The following is a 23,805-nucleotide window of genomic DNA, read 5'->3' as shown; positions in this document are numbered from 1 at the left end:
TCTCAAATCGATGAAGAACTTCCTCAAGGAGTTTTAAGTGATCTTCCTGAGTTTTTGAATACAAGAGAATATCAGCTATGTAGACTAGTGCTCCTTTGTGTAGTAAATCTCCTAATACATTTGTAGCAATTTGTTGGAACGCTTTCGGAGCATTTTGGAGATTGAAACAAACGCGATTAAACTCATACTTATTTCCGTCAGGAGTAGAAAAAGCTGTTTTGTGTCTATCTCTCCGGTCAATTGGAATTTGATTGAATGCAGTTTTTAAATCAAGAGAACTAAAATAATTAGATCCTGAAATTTCGTGCAAAATGTCGTCTAAAGTCGGAATTTCAAAGTCATGCGTTTCAGTAATTTCATTTAACTTTCTGAAATCAAGAACCATTCTCCATTTATTTGTTTGCCTAACAAAAAGAGCTGGGGCTGGGGCGTTATACAAAGATTTTGATTTTGAAATGATGCCAGCTGATTCCAAATCTTGAATTTGTCTCCTAAATTCTTCCCTTAAATTGAATGGAATTTTGTAAATGGGACATTTGGTGGGGTGATTATGATGTAGTTGAATCTTATGAGGTTCTGTTCGTGCTTCCTCTAACTCCATTGTCGTCTTAGCAAAAGCAGATTCATGATCTTTTAAAATACTGAAAATTTTTGATTTTAGATTTGCACTCAACCCGCTCATGTTGAAATCTTTTTCCGTCAATGGTTCAGGTAAGTCCCTTGAAACTGGGATGTCTGAGGGGAGCTCCTCAAAACTGCTTACATAGCAAATGTTAGTGTTTATTTAGAAAAATGCCTGAATCAGTGGTGTTATTAACTCTGATTGCCGCTTGTTTATTAATATGGTCAATCTTAATTTTATCACTGTCAAACGAGACACTTTTTAACTTGGAATTCTTCCTAATACTAGCACTGATGCAAGTGTCTGTACAGATGGGCACTTCAACGTAAATGACTGAGCTCGAATGTGGCGGAATTAAAATTTTCTTATTAAGTTTTAATTTAATTTCCTCTCCCAAATCAATTATATTAACAACTGTGCTTCTCGATGTAATTGGTATCTTTGTGTTCATGATTCGCAAAGTGTTATTGTGTAAGTTTAAATTTGCAGTTCTATATTGTAAAAAATCAAACCCAAGGATTCCTTGATAATTTTGGTTAAAGTCATGCTTAGTGATGTAAAAAATTTGCTCTAAAGGTAAATTTTGAACTTTCAAAACAACTTTAAAACAACCCTGGATTTCTAAATTCCCTCCATTAACAGTTCTGGCTGAAATATTATATTTGATCTCTTGCAAATCTTTTTTCTCTAATTTTTTAAAAATACTGGGTCCGAGTAAAGAAATTGAGGCACCCGTGTCCAAAAGACAATTGCATTTTACACCGTTAATCTCGACATCAATCGTCGGCAAACTGCAATTAGGGTATGGATTTGAGGAGGGAGAAGGGTCGACCCTGTGACTGCTAAAATTAATTAATGCCTTCTCCCCCTGAAGTTTAAATTTTGATTATTTCTCCCGCGATAATTATTACGATCTCGTGAATTGGATCTATTCCTTGTTTGCCTTTGTTGTCTCATATCTCTATCTTTAACATAGCACTCAGATAGCTTGTGATTTGCGCCTCCACAATTATGACATCTGAAGTTAAACTGGCCCCGTCCCCTATTGTGGGTAAACGAACCCCTACCTGTATGTGCGTTTCTGTAGGAATTCCCCCTAAACTCGGAATTAGTGTTTCTACTCCCTTGCTCCTGCACATTAACCGCGTTCGTTTGAGCTCTTAGTGTTTGCACTTCGGTGTTTAATTTTGCTAATTGACTGGTCAATTCACTGACAATTTCGTTTTGTACTCTGTGTACATCACCAATTTCTGATTGTTTTACTGACGCCTCGTGAATTTTATTGTTTTCCTCCTCTTGTGAAGCGATTGATATTCCTTCATCTAACGTTTGCGGGTTCTTACTCAAAACAAATCGCTGAATGTCTGCTTTCAATCCCGCTAGAAACCTTGCTAAAAGCAAATTCTGGCTTACTTCTGGCTTAGTACCATATTCCCTGCGCTATAAACCTGGGCTCCAACTTTCCTAATTCTTAGACCGAAATCAAATGCGCTTTCTGTTGGCTTTTGGGAACATGTTGCCAAATCATGTAATGCGCCTGTAATTGAAATTTTCCTTTCAAACCGTTCTATTAGCAAATTCGCAACCGTGTCATCATTTTCTCCCGAAATCATTTTCTCCCGCGACTGTCAAAATAAACAATTCAGCTGCCCCGGTGAGTTTAAGTTTCAGAATGGACAATTTCTCTTCGTCCGACCAATCGCTTAACTGTCCTACTTCATTTATTTTGCTCAAAAATTTCTTTACGTTAATAGTGTCGTCCCCGGAAAACTTTGGAACTAAATCTATTAATGCCATATTGGCTGTATTGTTTTGAACAATTATGTTCTGTGCTGCTCTGCCCCTACGATACATTATGATACCTAACCTGACACACTATTAATTATTAATAAGCTTCAGTAAAATTGAGAAATTAAATAAAAATTCACACATCACTTAGCAAAGATTTTTCGTTACCCCCAAAATGCACTTTATATGAAACATTTTGCGATTGCTTTACACAAAATAAATGCATTATAAAAATAATAAATAAGTGAAAAAAACCAAAAGCATGAGCAATTGATAGGAAAAAAAAACACTTAAATAAATAACTGTAGCGCAGAGTCAATTCAATGATCATTCAAAACAATGCATGAAGCAAAAATTTTCAAACTCTTCTGAAACGTAATTTTATGGAAATATCTCAAAAATAATTGCATATTAAAGTAAGCGTTCACAAAATTGTTACAAATCTAAACTCAAATAAAGCGTATTTCGAAAACTCTCACAGATGCATCCAGATCGCGTTAGGCTTAGAACCGGCATGGTCAACGTTCGATACCAGCATAGAATCTTCTAAACTAACTATTTTTTTTTTTTTTCAAAAAAAACCGTATCGAACAACCACGGCGATTACTTTTCAAAATATTTTAGATTAAACGCCAGGAAAAATGGTCACTGCACCAATGTGATGGAGGACTATCCGTAGGATTGCGTTGTGTAGATGTTAGCTCCTGCCATCACAGGTAAATTATCAGTTACGCTAAAGCTAAATCTGGCGAATAATCAATTTATTTTGTCACTAAATACAGTACACTGATTCTGGGAGGAGAGGGAGTGTGGACTTACCCAAAACTCAACGGAGGAATACCTTCGGCATCATTCTGCTGGAACTCCATGCTATGAGAGCAGCCGGTCACCAACACACAAGACGCACTACTCGAGACCTCCTGGCTCACACCCTCGACTCTCTCTCAAGGGGTCTGTGTAGGGGGGCAAACCCCTGATCAGTTTGGTGTGCTTCCTTAGCTGCTGGCGCCATCTATCGAGGTTCCCCTGAAACTTACTTCAAATACGGATTTCTCCGCCACACTAGGAATGCTGTCACAAAACCTATGAAGGCATGAAATCCTGGTAAAATTTTTCTTTTCCAATAGCTTCATATATGGCATGAACTGTAATGCATTCGCTGTTGTTTCCTGTTACAAAAGCAATCCAAAGTTTATCCAGACTTAATGTTGACAAGGAAAAAAAGTAAGATATTGCTAAGACTAAGACATCTGCATCAACAATGCACAAGACAATATTCCTGAAACGGTTTTCTACCATGTTATGAAGATGCACTATCATTTTTGAGCTTGTTTCTTCTGCGCCAGGGCAAGTAACATCAGTGGGGGAAGTTTTTGCAGTACTATTTCCTTTAATGTCTTCATCGAAAGTCGTTAGAACCTGCACATTTGTTATGGTACTTACAGCTAACGTACCTAACAGCAGTGGTGACGGTCGAGGCTTATAAGTGGAGTAGGGGAGGGGGGAGGGGGGCAAGAAGAAACAAAAAAAAAAAAAAAAAAAACACTAAAAGCCATGGGATTTTCAGTGGCAGCAAAAGATGATAAAAAAAAGTACATAAAAAGGAATTGACATCACTGTGCACAATAATCTTGCATCGATTACGATAAGGTTCTGGTTATTTTCCAAAAATGGATTTCCAAGTTTTTTCAAAGTGCTATAAAGAGCTCGAACCTTAGTAAAATATTTAACTTGAAATGAGTGGTACTGCTCATGATGGAGTCCACTATTTTCTTCATGTTTTAGCATAATATCACACTTAAACTATTCTATTATTAATCGGCTTGTTTGTGGTCTAGGAACCATATAACGCCTAGGTGCTGATGGATCCTGTGTCAATCCTATTGCACCGCCATCTCCTTTTACTATTGCATTATTTTGTTGGTGTGCTTGGTCAATACTGATTGCTGAGAATAATCTATTAGATTTTCTTATCTTAAACTGTCCCTAAATAAATGATCGATGTAGCTCTGATGGTAGTTCAATCTCTGCATCATAAAGATCTTTTTAGATGGATTGAAAACGGACCTGCGTAATTTAAAGCCACAAACCTCTAAAACATTTGTTGATTACTATGAAAATATATTTAAACTTTATGTTTGTAAAGATATTGAGACTTTCCAATGCCAGAGAATTAATTTTATTTGGAGCATATATGTTACACCAACGATTAAAGGTCAAACTAGAGAGAAGTGGGGAGCAGGAATAAGAAGACAAGTGCTTTCACACGGTACTTTACAAAATTGACCAGGATTTTTAAGAAATTCAAATAACAAAGAAGGGTTCTTTGCTCTGTTAGGTACGTTTAGCTGTAAGTACCATAAATAATGTGCAGGTTCTAACGACTATAGGTGACGACATTACAGGAAATAGTACTGCAAAAACTTCCCTCATTGATGTTACTTGCTCTGGCCCAGAGGAAACAGGCTCAAGAATGAAACTGCATCTTCAAAACATGGTAGAAAACGGTTACAGGAAGAGTGTTAGGTGCATTGTTGATACAGATGTCTTAGTCTTAGCAATATCTTACTTCTTTTCCTTGTCAACATTAAGTCTAGATAAACTTTGAATTGCTTTTGGAACAGGAATCAACAGCAAATCCTTTAGAGCTTGCCATATATGAAGCTATTGGAAAAGAAAAGGAAAAGACAGGCTTTACCAGGATTTCATGCCTTTATAGGGTTTGTGACAGCATTCCTAGATTCACTGGGAAGTCTATAAAATCCACTTGGGAGGCAAAGGTGATATTTAAAGAAGAAACTGGCATTTTTTATTTATTTCACAACCTCAAAGTTCTATAGTGAGACATTTTTGACATTTTTGAAAGGTAAATTGTAGTACTACTGTACTTTTCCAGTAGTAATAGCGACAATGTAAATGATGCAAGGAAAAAATTGTTTATGACAAAAAAAAAAAAAAAAAAAAAACAGGCCACCTTGAAAGTTCGCCACCAACGAAGTATTGCGTAGTGCTTTCCAGGCTGAACACATTTCGGGACACGCTCACAAACATATTATACGTGCACAATCTCCAAGTGAATAGGGTTGGATGGCAGCTGAAATGGTCAGAGTCACTGGAAATTTCTGATTCGTGCACTGAGTTCATTAAGTGCACCTGCAAAATCTGCAAAAACAAGTGTAGCTGCAGAGGTACTGGTCTGTCCTGCACACTACTATGCAAAAATTAATGCGAAGAATGAAGCAGTGTTTGACTAACGACATAGTACTAATATTTTGGTACATATTTGCATTTAATATTTTTCCTATTTTTATCTTGGTACTTTAAAAAGCACGTAATCTCTTTTGTAAGTAATAAAATTATACTTAAAAAAAAAAAAGAATCAAAATGAAGATTTGGCTTATTTTCAACATAAAAAATGAAATCTGTGACCTGAAAAACCTATAATTCGATACAAAAACCTCTTTTGTACGACATTTATTAAAAAAACTCTAATATGGGTAGCCATTTTGAAAAACGCCGCCATCTTGGGTTTAAACGGTTTTTGAAAGTGCCTCTGGGTCTTAATTTCATTTTATAGTCATAAACAGCATTCCTACCAAGTGGCATCTTCTTATCATAATTTGCAGTTTTCCATTGATTTTTGTCGTTTAGCTCCCCGGCTATGTGGTAACCCTAGCAGTGCAACAATGAGAAATCCGATCCAAAATGGCTAAACTTAAGCTCATGCGTCTGCTTGTCTTTATAACGGCTCTACTTTCATTGTTTACGTTTCTGTCCGATGACATCACAAATGATGAAATGCCATTCAGTGTTGCCATTCAAAACCAAAATATTTAATTCGCACCTTCACTCACGTGTATTGGCAACGATAGGGTTGATAGCAAGCGTAGAGAGCAATTTTAATTCGTTTCTTGATTATCATGAGGTGGAAACGTGGTTGAAAAATGCGCCAAAAAAGCATCATTTGTGGCGTCATCAAGACCACGTTTTGTTTGAAAAATCGGACATTTTAAAAAATTAATTAAAAAATAACTGTTGGGAAATGAAAGTATTTTCTGGGTCCATGTTGGTTTTTCTTTTTTTTTTGCTTATTCTATCTATTTCAGTGACAAAAATTACTACTTTTAACTGATGGAAACAGCCCCATTCCCACCTGGTCGCCACGTTCCCAACCACACTTCGATTAACATCAATGACATTAATGAGTTATATTAACCTATATTTCAAGCAAATAATTTTTGTTATTTAGTTGCCCTCTTGAACTTTAATTGCCAAGTCATTTTGTGTGTGTGTGTGTGTGTGTGTGTGCAAAAAGAGAGAGAGAGAGAGAGAGAGAGAAGAAAAAAGGAGTGGCGACTAATAAATTTGCTTCTGCTCTCCACTAGAGCGACCAGAAAAAATTCTCAATCTTGATCTTTAGCAACAGTCTGTGACTTCGTTCTTAGAAGAGACATTATTCGGTGTAAAGAACATGTTACTATCGCGTGTCGGTGTAGAGTATAGTGCAGCTATGATAAGTTGAGTTCTGATCCAGACAGAGTTTACTTCTTTTCAGGGTAATAGGGAGGGGTAATTGGCGTTAAGTTGAGTTAGGTAACAATCGTTGTAGTATTGCAAAAGTATTCGGACTCAAATGCGTGCCGACAATACGTAACCTTTTCATTGAACTCCTTAATAATTATCGAATTATAAAATGTTTTCAGTTAACCATGTTTTTAAAACCAACTAAAAAGTAGAAAATAACTTCCAAAAGCCCATACAGATTCAGATCTTCTTACAGATTGACTGGAAAATTCGTGATTGTGATTTTTAATTCTAATCAAAATGCATGTCAGATTTGAAAGGAAAACTTTAGGGTGCACGCCACAGATAATTGATTCATTTATAATTCAGCAAACACTTTTATTGCTCTGCAAATTACATAAAATTATGTGTAAGTTTTCTAATTCATAGCTACTCTCTACACTTCTTACAGTTCTGTACGCTCAAAATTGTTTTAGTGCGGTGGATAGGGATCACATAAAAACAATATAAAGAAACGCAGAAAAAAATCGTTCAAAACTTCACGAGTAGCTGTAAAAATAGTTTTCCCAACAAAAATTACTGCTAAATCGAACGAAGAAAAAAAAAGTTTTTCATTTAATTAAAAATTCACAATCACGAATTTTCCAGATAATCAGTAAGAAGTTCTGAGTTTGAATGGGGTTTTAAACCTACACGAGGATTTGAGAAATTATAATTTTCTACTTTTTAGTCCTTTTTAAAAACATGGATCGCAGAAAACAATTTCAATAACTATTTTCTGCTTTTAAGTAAGTATTAACCGTGTCAAGCTCACCAAAAGATTTACAGCACCAAATAAAATGAAAAAAAAAAAAACATTTTTTTTTTGCATTGACATCCGATTCTGTTTACTACCGAACTATGTTTAAAATTTGAAATCTCTACCTCATCAAGCAGTTAAAAATCAATCACAAGATTTTGCCCGAACAGACACGCAACAAACCGAGTTTCTTCTTCTCATTATTATTATTTTAAGGAAATAATAAATAGTAAAAAGGGGTAAATATTGTCAAGGTCACAGCTGAAGTTATCAATATGGGAACAACTACAAAAACATGGTCGGAAGAGGTAAACAATGTCAAGGTCATAGCTCAACTAGTCAAAGCCTAACTATAAAACTTCGCATTTGTGCGCATTTCGTAAAGAATTCATTGAAAATTGTAGTATCATTCATTGAGCAGCTTTATGTTTGGCAAAGCGCCTTAATTTGTCTGAAGTTAAAACTCTGATCGTTATTGTTGCAAAACTAAACAACTGATATATTGCTATTTTTTTTTCTTCAAGGTGAGAAAATGCTCCTTGATATTTTTTTAGAGGAGTCCATTCTGGAGGAAAGAAATATACGAAAAAAAATATGACCATGTTAGTGAAGTGATCAAATGCATCGAAAAATGTATTCTTAGACAAAAATGGAAAATAGCAGAGAAGGAAGAGACGAGTATTATTTTGAGTTTTAACGTTCAGAATATTTGACATTTTCAATTTAAAAAAAAACAGTCAAATGTAATATTGTAAGAATGTATTCTTTTTTCTTCCCATGATGCTGCATTTTTTACTTAAATAGCAACGCATAAAAATACACTTAGCTAAATTTTTGCTGCGTATTTCCGATTTTCAATGCGTACAATACGCTTGTAGTGGCGTTACAACTATCTCTGCTCCACAATATTACATTATCAGGGCTAGGATGAAGATGGCTCAAAATTTCTTCAAAAACGTGATCAAAAAAATTTAAAAACATAAAAATTAAAAAAATTATGCACTATAATTTTATGAAGGTATATCATTCTAGCTATTCTTCTTTTAAAAAAGCATAGAGATAGATTATATTTATATGGCTACTTCTGTATGTACGTATGTCTGGGGTAAACTTCAAAACTACTTGACTGATTTTAACCATTTTTTCACCATAGATAGCTACATTATCAAGGAGCAACGTAGGCTATTATAATTATTATAATTTATATTCTAAAAAACTTCGTTTCAAAAAGTTATGATGAAAAACAGTAAATTTCATGTAATTTCCCCCATTAAATGATTAAATATAAAACCCATTGTGGAAAAAATTCGTTGCCTTACAACAGCAATATTAATAGTAATCATAATGAAAATTTTGAATCAAGGGCTTCTTTGGAGCAAGCATAAAATTTATTGTTTTCTTAGGATTTTTATCCTCATTTATACCAATAATCGATAACGGAACGAAGTAAAAGACAATTGATTTTGGCAACAGTTGGAAAATAGAAAGTGTTTATTGTCCAAAATTACACAAGCCTGCAAAATTCTGGTCACGAAAAAGTGATTGTACGCTATTGAGTGACTTTTATTCTACTGGATGCGCTGATTTCAAGTATAACATCCATTTTTCTCAATCTTAAAGATATTTTCACCAATTGGGCTTTAACATATAGGCAGAAAAACCAATTTTTTCCTATTCCGAGAGAAAAAGTTTTTTCAAAATATGTTGTAAGTTTATTACTTACACTTACAAACGAGTTCATGCATCGAACATACAATTGGAAATCAATTACTAAATATATATATATATATATATATATATATATATATATATATATATATATATATATATATATATATATATATATATATATATATATATATATATATATATATATATTATCTTCATAGAAATAAGAACATAGTAATAATCATTCATAGCGATTTAATTTTAACGGAAGGCAATCTTTTCAACTGGCTCTGTTTTGCAGCCAAAGACTACGTAATAATGTTTCTCAGCTTTCATTTCACCATGTAACTAAAATATCGCAATTAAAATAATCTCTAAAACTTTTGTTAAAATGTAAAATAATCCGCTAACTAAATTAGACAAATCTATAAACAGCACAAAAGCTTCCACTAGTTTGTCTTTGTTCACAATTTCAAACACTGGCCAAGTTTTGCTACTTATTTCGGAAGAAAATATTTAGCATCATTTTATGATCACCAAAAATATCTCAGTATTTGGCGACAATATCTCTTTGACGAAAAGTAGTAACAGACAGTTTTACAAAGTAGGGAGGAGGGGGGAGGGGAGCATTATCTAAGGTATCCCAAAATGATTACTGCAAATTTGGTAACATTTTAAATCGCACCAAGAACCCACAATAATTGAAATTTCCAAAAACAAATAAAGCAAGTATAGTAGAATTACAGGCGGCTTGCATTTTTTAAAACCATTTGTGTTTAAATAGCCATACAGAAAAAGCTTTATACTATGTTCAAAAAAAAAAAAAAAAAACTGATAAATCTTTATAAACAAGTGAAATTTCATGTTTTGAAAATTCTTAATTTTTTTTTGCCTAAATGTCGTGCTTTCGTTTCTAACTGAATAATATTTCGGTTTTTATACTTATTGCTATTTTACGTTTATGGGTGAATCACATCAAAGAGGGGTGTTTTGAGTTCTTTCAGTTAAAACAGAAAATGAATGAAAGTAGCGATTGTTTCTCCCAATTATTACTGACGCAGGCAACGCCTGGTCGTTTATAAAGAGAAGAAACTGTTTTCCCTGTGAAACGTAGTATTTTTACATCAGTTGTCTCAACTTCAATTTTAAAGCTAAGTTTTGCTTGTCATTCCATTTTCGGATATAATAAAAAGGCATGTGCATAACTTGTTAGTGGTTTTAATGTCCACTGTATGCAGTGCTGACTCTAGTAGTTTTGCCGCCCCAGGCGATGTTGACAAGTGCCGACCCCTCGTCTTAATAATATATATATATATATATTAAATCATCGGGCATACTCTCACGTATTGCTGCAATTTGATCTGCAAAGAAAAAAAACTGAGAAACAAATTTGTGTTTTCCATTTTTACTTTCTTCTTTTTCTAATATATAGGAGAAAGTATTGGATTCGTGCAAATTTTCGAATTTCGAAGGATTCGAACGTTTTGAGGTGTGCTGAGTCCATTTCGACTATTTTTGGAAAATGTCTGTCTGTCTGTGTGTGTATGTGTGTGTGTCCGTGTGTGTGTGTCACGTCTGCGTGTAACCACCTTTTTTGTGGCCGCTCTACATCAAAAACTACCGCATGAAATCGAACGAAATTTGGTGCACATATGTGCCCCTATGTGAACTTGTGCCCATTGGTTTTTGGCGCGAATTCCTCCAAGGGGGGTGGAGCAATGGGACGTTTTTTGAGTTACGCGTGCTTGCTATTCCTCAGGAAGTAACGGGCGGAATCAAACAAAATTTGGTCCATATGTTGCCATTAACAGGAATAGGTGCTGATTCAATTTTGGTGTTAATAACTCAAACGGGGGTTGAGCTATAGAACGTTTTTTGTCGTCAATTGTGACTGCTGTATCTCAAGAAATAATGAACGGAATGAAAGAAAAATTTATCGGCAAGTAGCCCTTAGTGAGTACTAGCCGCCTTTGGCGACCAGCTGGTCCACCTTTTTACGCCATTCGCCTTTTTGCGCCAGGGTTGCCGCCTACGGCGGCTGCTTAGACAATTTAGCGACGGTATTAATCAATGTTTTTCTTTATATACCAACATTATCATTTGCCTTTTTACGCCAATGTTGCCGCCTTCGGCAGCTGCTTAAATAAATTTCGTGGCGATATCAATCAATCTATATCTATCTATATCATTAGTAGTTTGAATAAAATATTTTCTAGACCTATCTTCAGTTCCGTCGTTTGGAATACTTTTAAAGGAGGGGAGGGGAGACACAAACGGTGTACTCTTCATGCAAATTTTGTCGAAAAATAACAAAAAGCACTCTTCCTTTTATGTGAAAGCATTGTTTTTTCAAAGTCATGATGTGTGTGTGTGGGGGGGAGGGGGATTGACACCCCGTTGAAGTTTTTTAAATGACGGCCATGTCTCTTTCTTGCTGTCCATCTACTATATCGACCTCTATATTTGTCTATCTATCTGTCTGTCTGTCTATACGATCTATGCCTATCTACCTCTGACAGTAATTAACAATCTTTTTTATTTATGTAAGTATTAATTCGAAAAAAAACATTTTTTCCACTCAATCTCTATCTCTGTATCTACCTAACCTAACCGCCAATCCGTAACAAAAACACAGATCATGCAAAAAATCGCTTGCTTTATTTATTTAATCAAAATAGTCCGCAAAAAAAAAAAAAAAAAAGGTGAAGAGAAGGCAAACGATTTCAGTTGGATCACGTGATGAGGTAAGTTAGGAACTCAGCCGGCAAGCGAACAGCTTGCGTTGTGTCCTGCATTAAAAAAATTGTAAAAAAAAAAAACTATTGCGTATTTTTCAAAACTTTTTCTTCTGAAGGGGGCGAAATGTTTTTACTATTACCAACTAAAATTTTAGAATTGAGGGTTCAATACTTGCCACAGGATGGGTTTCGAAAAAAACTAAACCCAGAAAAAAAATGTAAAATAAAGGTTTTTTCAAAAATCTATAAAAAATACAAAAATTGCTCTATCTTTAAAATTTTTTCACTCATCATATTTAAAATTAAATTTCCTACACAATAGTACAAAAAATATTCGTCTGGCGCGATTGGTTCGGGATCTGTGAGGTCAAAAGTACTAAAAAGTGCTAAAAATAACATAAAACATTAAATAACTTTTTTTCTAATTAAAATATCAAAAATCGAAGCCCGAGGTGCACATTTTCAGCAAAAACTGCACCTGTGTACCAAATTTCATCTTTCTAGGCCTTACCGTTTTCCCAGGATGCGCGCCACAAACACACACACATCTTGTTTTATTATATGTATAGACTAGCCGCCTGCGGCGACCAGCTGGTCCGCCTTTTTACGCCATTCGCCTTTTTGCGCCAGAGTTGCCGCCTTCGGCGGCTGCTTAGACAATTTAGCAACGGTATTAATCAATGTTTTTCTCTTTTTTCTCAATATTACCATTCGCCTTTTTACACCGATGTTGCCGCCTTCGGCGGCTGCTTAAGCAAATTTCGTGGCGGTATCAATCAATCTATATCTATGTATATCATTAGTAGTTTGAATAAAATATTTTCTAGATCTATCTCCAGTTCCGTCGTTTGGAATATTTTTAAAGGAGGGGGAGACACAAACGACGTACTCTTCATGCAAATTTTGTCGAAAAATAACAAAAAGCACTTCCACTTTTATGTGAAAGCATTGTTTTTTCAAAGTCATGGTGTGTGTGGGGGGGGGGCACTGACACCCCGTTGTAATTCCTTAAATGACGGGCATGCCTCTTTCTTGCTGTCCATCTGCTATATCGAACTCGATATTTGTCTATCTATCAATCTATACGATCCGCGCATGTCTACCTCCTGACAGTACAATCTTTTTTTATTTATATAAGTATTAATTCGAAAACAAAAACATTTTTGTCCACTCAACCTCTATCTATCTCTGTATCTACCTAACCTAACCGCCAATTCGTAACAGAAACGAAGATCATGCAAAAAATCGCGGCCTTTTTTTATTTAATCAAAGTAGCCCTCAAAAATAAAGGCACTATGTTCCCCGTAGTATTCAAAAAGTAGCTCTTGCAAAAAAAAAAAAAAAAAAAGGTGAAGAGAAGGCAAACGATTTCAGTTGGATCACGTGATGAGGTGACCGGCAAGCGAACAGCTCGCGTTGTGTTCTGCCATTAAAAAAATTGTAAAAAAAACTATTGCGTATTTTTCAAAACTTTTTTCTTCTGAAGGGGGCGGAATGTTTTTACTATTACCGACTAAAATTTTAGAATTGAGGGTTCAATACTTGTCGCAGGATGGGTTTCGAAAAAAACTAAACCCAGAAAAAAATGTAAAATAAAGGTTTTTTCACGATCTTCACGATTTTTTTGTTCATCATATTTAAAATTAAATTTCCGACACTATAGTACCAAAAATATTTGTCTGACGCGATTGGTTCGGGGTCTGTGAGGTTAAAAGTACTAAAAAGTGCTAAAAATCACATAAAACATTAAACAACTTTTTTTTCTAATTAAAATATCAAAAATCGAAGCCCGAGGTGCACAACTTCAGCAAAATCTACACCTGTATACCAAATTTCATCTTTCTAGGCCTTACCGTTTTCCCGGGATGCGCGCCACACACACACACACACACATACACACACACACAAACAAACATCTTATTTTATTATATGTATAGATAAGAGCTGATTTTATTTTGGTGTCAACAGCTAAAAAGGGGGTAGCGCAATCGCCCGTTCTTTTTTTCCATTGTGAGTGCCCTATCTCAAGAAGTAATGCTACGTTCTGGTTGAAATTTGGAATATATGTGAATCCATATGTAAACAGACTTTGGTTCAATTTTGACGCCAATCGCTCCAAGAGGTGTTGATTTTTTTTTCTTTTTGCGAATAAAAATAGCTTTATTAATGCAACAATAAGAAAGATAAATCGTAATAGATTGTCGTCTGCGTATTTCTCGTGATTTTAATTGTATGGAAATGATCGGAAATATTATCTCAATGATTTAAAATTTTTAACTGTTGCCATCTTATGTTTGTTAACAAATAAAATATTTTTAATTAATTCAAGCAAGGCTTTTAAGATAACTTTCAATTTTCGCTCTTTGCTTTGCTTTTGTAATAATTCAGACATTGGGATGGTGGTCAAGTTTTTGCATGTGTAATTTTGTTTTTGTTGGGAATATTGTTTCTTCGTCAAGCATGGGGAGGGATCAGAAAAAAAAAAAAGAAAAATATAGAAGAAAGTTTCGTGATATGGCCACAACATACTAGTTTTCTCTTTAAATTTTGCCATCATGAAATTTGCCGCCCCTAAAATCTGCCACCCTAGGCGGTGCCACAGGTTGCCTACTCCAGGAGCCGGGCCTGACTGTGACTCTATACTTAGGCCACTGAAATATCCAAATGACATATTACGTGGAGCGACGCAACGAGGGATTGCTGCATTTTTCTTACGTACATTTTCATAAGAAGTACCACCATTATTAGACATTTATTCTTTTGTGAAGCATTTTTTTTTGCTAAACATATGAATATTGCACAAAATTACAAAAAAAAAAAAAAATATAATCTTAAAAAAAAATTTAAAAAAAAAGGTTTCAATAAATAGCATTCAATAAATAGCTTACCTGAGCTCTTGGGGGAAAAAAAATTTCTAAAGGAAAAATTTCAAGATTGTTGTGATATTTATTTAAGCATCCCGAAGAATGCATTCTTTTTAAACTGAGCCGCAGATTTTACTCATGTCTTTTAACTTGCTAAACAGCACTCGGTGTTTAAATCACTTGAATTATGAAAGGCTTGCAAAACCAGTTTAAAAGCTCTTCGTCAGAACAATTGCTTAATATATTTTTTACGCTTACTAACAAAATAATCACTTTCCATTGAAGTCACGTTTATGAACCTGTCTGTAGGTCTTTATTGGCTGTGAAAAAAATCGTCCGCCAGCTGAAGGTTGAAAAAAATAAAGAAAGAAAGGAAGAAATCATCACTTAAAAATTGTATCCGCAATGCAAACGACATTTTAATCATATTATTATGTAGGGGAACATGGACAAAGTGAAATAGCAGGGCAAAAGTGAAAAGGTGAAATATCTACTCTGCTTTTAGTGCCACCTATCTAGTAATATTTTAACAAAGTAGTTTCACATTTAGTCTCTTTCAGTCATGAAAAAAAATACTGCCGAAAATTAAAACATTTGATAATAAAGGCTATTTTGAAAAATTGATACTCTTATTGTAATACTTGTTGTAAGTCAAAAATTATTTTTGATGTTATAAAGTTCTTATAATAAGTATTTTAAATAATAGTAAATAGTATTTTAAATAAGTACATTAATTGAGACCTTCTAATATGCGGTGCAATATTTATTTTGTTAATGTTAAGCTTATTTGTATTTTAAATATTTTTCTCAAGTAGTCAAGTACATGCGGGGCAAAGTGAAATAGCTAATTTCTTTTACTCACTCAATCATTTACTGAAACACTTACGCATTAATTAATTAATTAATTTACGTTCTTTAATTTAGTAATTCACTTATTTATTCATTTATTCACTTATTTTCTTATTCAGACACTTTTTTACTCAATCATTTACTTTTCTTCATGTATTAATTAACTAATTGTTTCATTTTCTTTTCCTTTTTTCATTCAAAATTTTATTTATAGATTCATTTGATCAAAAATACTTTTTTCAATCAAAAGGAAAATACTTCATTAGAAAAATATTTCATTTTTCACTTTGCCCCATGAAAAAAAAAGTGAACATTTTCCACTTTTTTTTTTTTTTTTTGAAGGCTCAAAATTACTGCCAAAAATAAAAAATAATGTTTCAATGAAAGTTGTAAGGTGCAATGACCTTTCTTTTTGTACTGTAATTTTCAAAACAAATGTCCATATTGTTCAGTTTAAAAAATATCAGTCATCTTGGCCATTTCATTTTGCCCCACATTCCCCTACTAAACATTAAGCAAAGCTGAATCTGCTTTTGTCAGTCGTAATTCATTTTTCAAATTCAGAAATTTCAGTTAAAGTTGATCATAAAATATTCAATAAAAGAAAGTGAATAGCTGGAACTCATATTATGCTTTTCGCAATCACAAGTGTGTGTGTATGTGCGTGTGTTTAGATCTGCGTGTGCGCGCGTAAGCGTGTAAGGGCGTGTGACGTGTGAGTGTGTAAGGTCGTGAGAGTGTGAACAGGCGTGGCGTGTATGTGCAGGCACATGTGTATGGGCAGGCGTGTGTGTGCAGGCGCATCTGTATGAGCAGGCGTGTGTGTATGAAGGCATGTGTGTGTAGGAAATGAATGCTACCGCCCAGCAGCTCGCTGGAGGAGCAGCATCGGGGAGCCGGATGACGGTAGTGCTGCAGAGGGAAGCGGACGCAAAAATAAAATCGAAGGAAGGGCGTTTAAAACGGTCAAGTGCGAACAATAAGCAATTCGTGATCGCTCAAATATATATATATAGAGATCTTAACTAGAGGACCCAACAGACGTTGTTCTGTTCAAACTTTGTAAATTGAGAAGTTAAAAAATTTCAATAAACTATCAAGTGTTTAAACCATTCTGTTGAAAAAAATAAGTAAAAAAAATGTTTTAAGCTGCTATAGTGTCAGAATGCGTATATTTATTACAATTTTATTTATCTAATGCCCACTGACCAGTTGCTTTATTAACTATTTTTTCTCCCGTATTTGATGGTTTGTTCCAAAGGACAAAAAGCGTTCTCAGATGTTAACTGTAAAAATCTAACTACCCATCTAGAACAAAAGTTAAATCCCGCTGCAACATCCCCCATATGAAAAAGAAGAAAACAATCGAAAGGATAACGTTTAGAAAAATAATAAAGGTGAAAACAGTTCTCTGAATAAGCGTATATCACTCATCCCCTCCCCCCCCCCCCTTCCCGATGTAAAATAAACACATTCTTCAACTAAAATGACTAAAAACTCTTTAAAAACGGAAAGCAATTCTTTGCAATTTGAAATATTTCGTCAAATGAACAAAAAAATACAATAAATTACATTAACAGTAGCTTAAAAATGCAAACAAATGATCACGCAACTCTATTGTTTATAACCAAAGTCGCCAAGCCACTACGTTACTGTAATCCAGCCGATCAGTGAGCGAACCGATTAACTGTCCGATCTTTTGAACGAAAATTTTTTTAAACGTCATATATTGCCTAATTTGTTCTTTTTACCAAAGATAAAGATCTTCCCCTGCGCTGATCTTCTGTGTCCAGAACTACCCTGTTGTAATTTATCTGGACGAAAAAAACATTTGTCTCGTCTTTGAATTCCATCATCTTTTCCTTTAATTATGTTCTGATTAGTTTGATAATCCTTAAAGTATTCTTGACGTTGGTGCCAAAACTCAGATGGATTTGAGCCGAGAAACAAATGTTGCTAGGTTTGGTACTTTCTGATCATTTGGTTAGGAAAACCTAAAGCACCGACCCGGTCACATGATTCAACTACGACGACAGAACACACGTTTTGCGTGAACCTTCCAGTACTTTACTAAAATATTTCACTGGACCTAAAGTCGTTGTTTTCAAAAAATGAAGGCTTCACTCTCTCTCTCTCTCTACGTATTACCTATTCTCAATTGACATGTCACAGTAGGAAATTTTATATTACAAAAAGCATAGCTGGCTTTCTTATTGTCCTTTGGCAACGGGTTAAATATTTATTTCAACTCTCGCTCAATAATAGACACGTTTAGTGTGACGTCAGGGGTTGCCAGAAACACGGGGAAGTTTCCAATCATGCCGTTGCTATGCGCGTTGCTAAGGGAGAATCAGCATAGGATCTTCGTAGGAATAGGGTTAGAGCGATGTTTAATTGATAGTTTTTTGGCAATTAAATGGTCTAAATAATTTTTTTAGTGGTTTCAAAATACATATAAGCCACCTGTAGACATCATTTGACGAGTATCGATAGATTTTACATGTGAATCGGGTTAAAATTCGGCAAAACATAGAATTATGTGGAATACAAGTGTGTTTTCTAGAGTTATACACTCTTCTTATTGTTATTTCTTTTTCGTTGGGGGGGAGGGGGACAGGTCCGACATTTGAGAGGGTCAGGAGAGGTATTGCCCCTCTCATGCCTTTTGGAAAATAACTGTATTTCTATAAATTTGGCGTAATTTTTGCTGTTTTTCGACGCAACATACTCGTACATTGACTATTTCCTTTTTGCACGTACCCTTCTAGGAAATTTGAAATATCATGACATGGGGGGGGGAGGGGGGAGATTTTTCTTTTAAAGTTTAGAGCGAAATTTAATTATTGTTATTATTTTTTTTTTAGGAAGAGGAGTAGTTTTAATTGAATTGTATGCATTCTTTTCTTTAGATGACGAGAGACCATGTCAGCCTAGTCAGCGATACCTGGAGGGGGGGGGAGAATTTTTCTGCATTTGTTCCAGTAATAATGCATATTTTAATGAAACTCCATTCCTTCGGGCTCTTTGGGGGAAAGGGAGAATTGCGTGTTTTCTTCAAATTGTCACGAGTACTTTAATCTTTTTTTTTTTTTTGTATTCCAAGGCGGGGATTTTTACTTTACTCTACTTGTTATACATATTTTTTATATCAATATACATAAATATACACTGAAAATTTCAGTTTGTTCTACTATTTGCAATTCATAGTTCAATTAAATTCTTTTTTTCTTCGGGGGGAGGGGATATTTCTTCTTGCTACGCGTAGTTTTAAGTAATTGCTCTTTGGAGGGGGGGGGACAAGGATATACATATTAGTTTTTTTCTAGGTTCAATGGGAATTTTATCAATTTCTTCAAGCTAGTTTTTATTCCTATTCGGAATAGAGCTCAATTGGAGTTTAACTTAAATTACGTGTGTGTTCTCGCAGAAGAAAAAAATTTAAGCTAAAATATCCCAATCAAACTCGCATTAGAATAAGGACAATGTAACCTAACATCCCCCCCCCCCTCCCATTCAGAAAAAAAATAATTTCAATGCAAACAAGCATCACAATCGAGAAAAGTGAAAAATTCTCCTTCCCCAAACAAAAAATTACTTATACTATTAAAAAAAAAAAATCCCGCCCGAAGAAAATAATTATAATCAAATTCTTAGAAAGCTTTAAACAGGATTTATAAAAATGTATCTCCCTCGTCCCGTCATTTCAAATTTTTCTGCAAAGGGGGGGGGGGGGGTTAAATCATATACAGTCAATGCATATTGCATCGAAAGACAAAAAATTGCGCAAAATTTATAGAAATACAGCAATTTTCCGAAAGCGGGGGAGGGGGGGGGGGGGCAATGTCTTTCCAGACCCTCTCAAATGGCGGAGCTGTTCCCCTCCACCCAAAGAAAAAGAAATAACAATAAGAAGAGTGTATAACTCTAGAAAACACACTTGTATTCCACATAAGTCTATGTTTTGCCGAATTTTAACCCGATTCACATGTAAAAACTATCGATATTCGTCAAATGATGTCTACAGGTGGCTTATATGTAACTTGAAACCACTAAAAAAAATTATTTAAGCATTTAATTGGCAAGAAAACATTAATTAAACATCGCTCTAACCCTATTCGTACGAAGATCCTATGTTTTTTCTTCCTTAGCAACGCGCATAGCAACGGCATGATTGGAAACTTCCCCGAGTTTCTGGCAACCCCTGACGTCACCACTAAGCGTGTCTATAGGTTAAAATAAATATTAATCATTTGGGAGATATAACCATCCAATGTTCAAATTAATTAATTCATTAACAAAAACATTTCCGATTCTTTCCATCGCGCTTCGAAAGCATGATTGCCACAATTTAATTACACACAAAAAATTTGATCAAATTGGTTCAGCCGTTTAAAAGCCTTAATGTGACAAACGGCCGCACAGAAGATTTTTATATATTAAGATATATAAGTTCTGTTTGGAACAAAAAGCACCCCTTCCTCGAGTTTCAATATAACTTGTACCAACTTGCAAGGGCTAAGTGGCTCCTGAGCATAGCAAAACTGCAGTTTTGTACTTTGAAAATTCGTTTTCATATTCGTGGTTTCTAGTAATATATTTTGCTCTTTAGCTCGGGGCTTGAATTGAGATGAGCCTAAGATTTTCTGTTAAAATCGAAACCCTTAAAATTTGTGAATAAGAAAGGAGAAACAAATGTATCTAAAAGACGTAACTATGGCAACGCCAAATAAAACATTAATAATTTGAATGGAGATGAGATTTTTCGGACTTCATTAAAACGGCTTGTAACTTTTTCCCCTTTGGAAATAGAAGTTTCTTTTTTCGACCATATGTCGAGTTAGATCTAGAGTTTAAAAAAAAAAAATCGCTTTTTCCAGTGGTATCAAAAGGAAAACTGTGGGGCAATTCCTTCACTTTTTACTGACAGATTTAAGGAAGAAAGTAGTGTCTACATTTCAGTTAAGTCTAAAAAATTCAAGCTAAAACCGCAAATAACTCCCGCCGTGATTAAATTAGAGCATTGAAACAAATTGCGTAGAACACGGAAAATAAAACGCAGGCTATATAATATTAATATGGGCAAGTAATTTTCACCCCTTTAATAGGTAATATACGCGAAATTTGCCCTTAAAAAATAATTACAGAAAACCTAATTTGAAATTTGAAAAACAAAACCTCAGGTGAAAACCATCGGGCCTCGAAGTAATTTTGTACAAAATTTCGAGACTGTAGGTGCTACGGGGTCCCCTGGACGCAGGCCCGACACAGACTTCCTTCCAGAATTTCTTTGAAACCTTACTTTTTTTAATATAAAGAGGAAAGCCATATTTTTAGCAAAAACTACCATTTCCTTAACACTCATAGTGCATTCACTTTTTCATATATTTTAAAACTTTTTGTAATTTCACTCCGTTAAAGGCGTCGGTTGCCAGTAAACAAATCACGAGTACAATATTCTTATTCCAATTGGTGATTCACACTTGGGTAGGGTTACTCGTGAGTAATTTTAAAGCTAAAAACAAAGTTTCTCATTTTTTTTCCTTTATTTCTGTATTTTTTTTCCAGAATCATTTATTTCCATCCTTAGAAGACAACCTGATGGTTAGACCACAAGATCCATTAGGAAAGACAATGCCTGTCGGCAGAAATCCTGTCCACCTCAAGCACGAGATGATCTACAGCACCAGTCCCAGCATTTCCGCTTCTCACCCTGCTGCTCACATGGACTCCTTGGAAATCATGGAGCCCATGTGCTCCCCATCCCTCCCACCAGAACCGTCCAATGGTACCATATATACTTCCATTGGCACGCCTCACCAACAACCTCACACGCTACATAGTTTCCACCAGAGTTATCGAGGAAGTTTGACCTCTCGAGTGTTGGACAGAATCAGTCCCGAAGAATCATCTGATCTTGAGACGTTCGCTGAGCGGTTCAAGCAGCGAAGGATCAAGCTGGGAGTGACACAGGCGGATGTAGGACGAGCCCTAGTGCACCTCAAACTGCCTGGCGTTGGAACATTGTCTCAAAGTACGATTTGTAGGTAAGTTTCGGGTTTAGGTTTATTGGAAAAGCAAATCCACACTACTGTTGACTCAAATAATTTATGAGTAATTCTGTACCGGGGTGGTAAAGAACATGATAGGATGGACATGGAGGTATGTTCTTTTTTTTTCTTCCAAAATTGGGATTTAAGCACTATTTTAATCAACTTCAGTCAACTTTCAGTCTTCAATCAGAGGTGTTAAGTTCTAAGTTTTTAATAAACAAATCTTCATTTTATAAGCGCATAAAAACGAGCGTGCCTCAAAACGTAGCTTACAATCTCTGCTTTCCGAATATCACTGAAATTATTTTAAACTAAACATAAGTGCATGAAAAGAAAACGATTTCACATACGTTTTAAAAGTTTGCAGTCCAGAATGAACACCAATTTCCACAATAGCTCACGCTGCATCCACACTACTCGAAAGAATAATATAAACTGCTTTCTGCTATCTTATATTAGCAAATGGCCCCATTTACTCGTACAGGCCTTGCCACCTGTCTTCAGTACCTCTCATAGCCACTTGAGAGAGATATCCATATTTACACCTGTGCCTGTTTTTACACCTTCCCCTCTGATTAAAATGCGTTAGCATTTGCACCAAGTGCAAATTATATCCACTTAAACTGGTGGGAGGGGAGGAAGGGGGGAGGGGGAGCAACTTTGATGCCTTCTTTTTTTTGGAATGGTCAGTAAATTTCATTGACGCAACATGAGCGCTGCAAAATTTTAAAAGGGGGAGGGGGGCTCAGATATTTTCTCCATGTGTGGTATAGCAGGACATTTTTCCTATGGAAACCGATTCCAGTACAGGTTAGAGTTATTAAAATCTGACATTTTTAATAACTTATTCGTTAATGGCTGGAGAAGAAATGTTTTTATATCTTTGCAAAGAAACAAGTACTAAATGCAAGGAAGTTCTAACTTCCAAGGGGAGGGGGACTTGAGCTCCCACTCCCCCCCCCGCATATGGGTGCCCATGAGACACAACGATTTACCCATTCATGAAGTCATCTTTAATTGTATGGAATATAAGAAATATCAAAATAATCTTACCAACTTCAAAACAATGAAAAATAATTTTTTTTTTCGTTTTGTTTTGCTTTCCCAGGTTTGAATCACTGACACTATCTCGAAACAACATGACTGCCCTAAAGCCTATTCTGCAGTCCTGGCTGGAGGCAGCAGAATTGCATGCAAAAAGACGAGATGACAGCAGCTCCCCTCTGTTGCCAACAGCCGATACGAAAAAGCGAAGGCGTACGTCAATAGCAGCCCTTGAAAAACGCCACCTGGAAGCATACTTCGCAGTTCAGCAAAGACCTAGCAGCGAAAGAATAGCTTCAATAGCTCAAAAGTTAGATCTCAAAAAGAGTGTGGTCAGGGTTTGGTTTTGCAACCAAAGGCAGAAACAGAAGAGGATGAAATACTCAGCTACACTTCAAATACCAAACTGAAAACGAAATACTCAGCTTCAGTTCAAGTATCAAACTGAAAACTTTTTGCAGTGACAAAAGTTGGAATCGCAAATCAAAAATCAGAATATACCCCCCCCCTTTCCCCATATTCCTGAAACTTAGAACTAGATCGTTTTGCAACTTAAATGCCATGAATAAAACATCTAGAACTGTCATCAGCAAAATATGGTGGGTTTTGTACTTAATGTTTCGTATATTATTTAAAATAAATAAATGAAAGCTTCTAAAGGTATTTTTTGAATTATTTTACACTATAGGAGAACAGAAATTTTCAATATGGGTTTGCAAGGAAAATTTTCGAATGGTACAGAACGCTGATATTGTGTCTCCTCTGCATCAGGGAAGTATTAAAGGATCTGTGGAAAAAGGATGGTGGTGTATCAAATTTGTATACCATGAAGGTTGATAATTAGACGCACACTGGGGGG

The 23,805-nt window shown here is 35.2% G+C and overlaps 1 protein-coding gene across 1 annotated transcript; it reads left to right on the top strand.

The window, feature by feature from the left end:
• The first annotated feature begins 702 nt into the window (after positions 1–702).
• LOC129232170 (POU domain, class 4, transcription factor 3-like) lies at positions 703–23,356 on the top strand. Its single transcript, XM_054866410.1, has 3 exons — positions 703–711; positions 21,418–21,896; positions 23,011–23,356. Exons 1-3 carry the CDS (start codon positions 703–705, stop codon positions 23,354–23,356), a joined length of 834 nt encoding a protein of 277 aa, XP_054722385.1.
• Positions 23,357–23,805: the final 449 nt, after the last annotated feature.

The sequence above is a fragment of the Uloborus diversus genome, unplaced genomic scaffold, assembly GCF_026930045.1.
Source record: "Uloborus diversus isolate 005 unplaced genomic scaffold, Udiv.v.3.1 scaffold_11, whole genome shotgun sequence".
In the NCBI taxonomy this organism is placed as follows: Eukaryota; Metazoa; Arthropoda; class Arachnida; order Araneae; family Uloboridae; genus Uloborus; species Uloborus diversus.
The sequence above is the reverse complement of the archived record's forward strand: the minus strand, read 5'-3'. Positions and strand labels throughout refer to the sequence as shown.

Bases quoted from the DNA above. Each gene is read 5' to 3' on its own strand.
- LOC129232170 (XM_054866410.1), top strand. The intron at 21,897-23,010 runs GTAAGTTTCGGG...TTGCTTTCCCAG, and splicing joins TCTCAAAGTACGATTTGTAG to GTTTGAATCACTGACACTAT.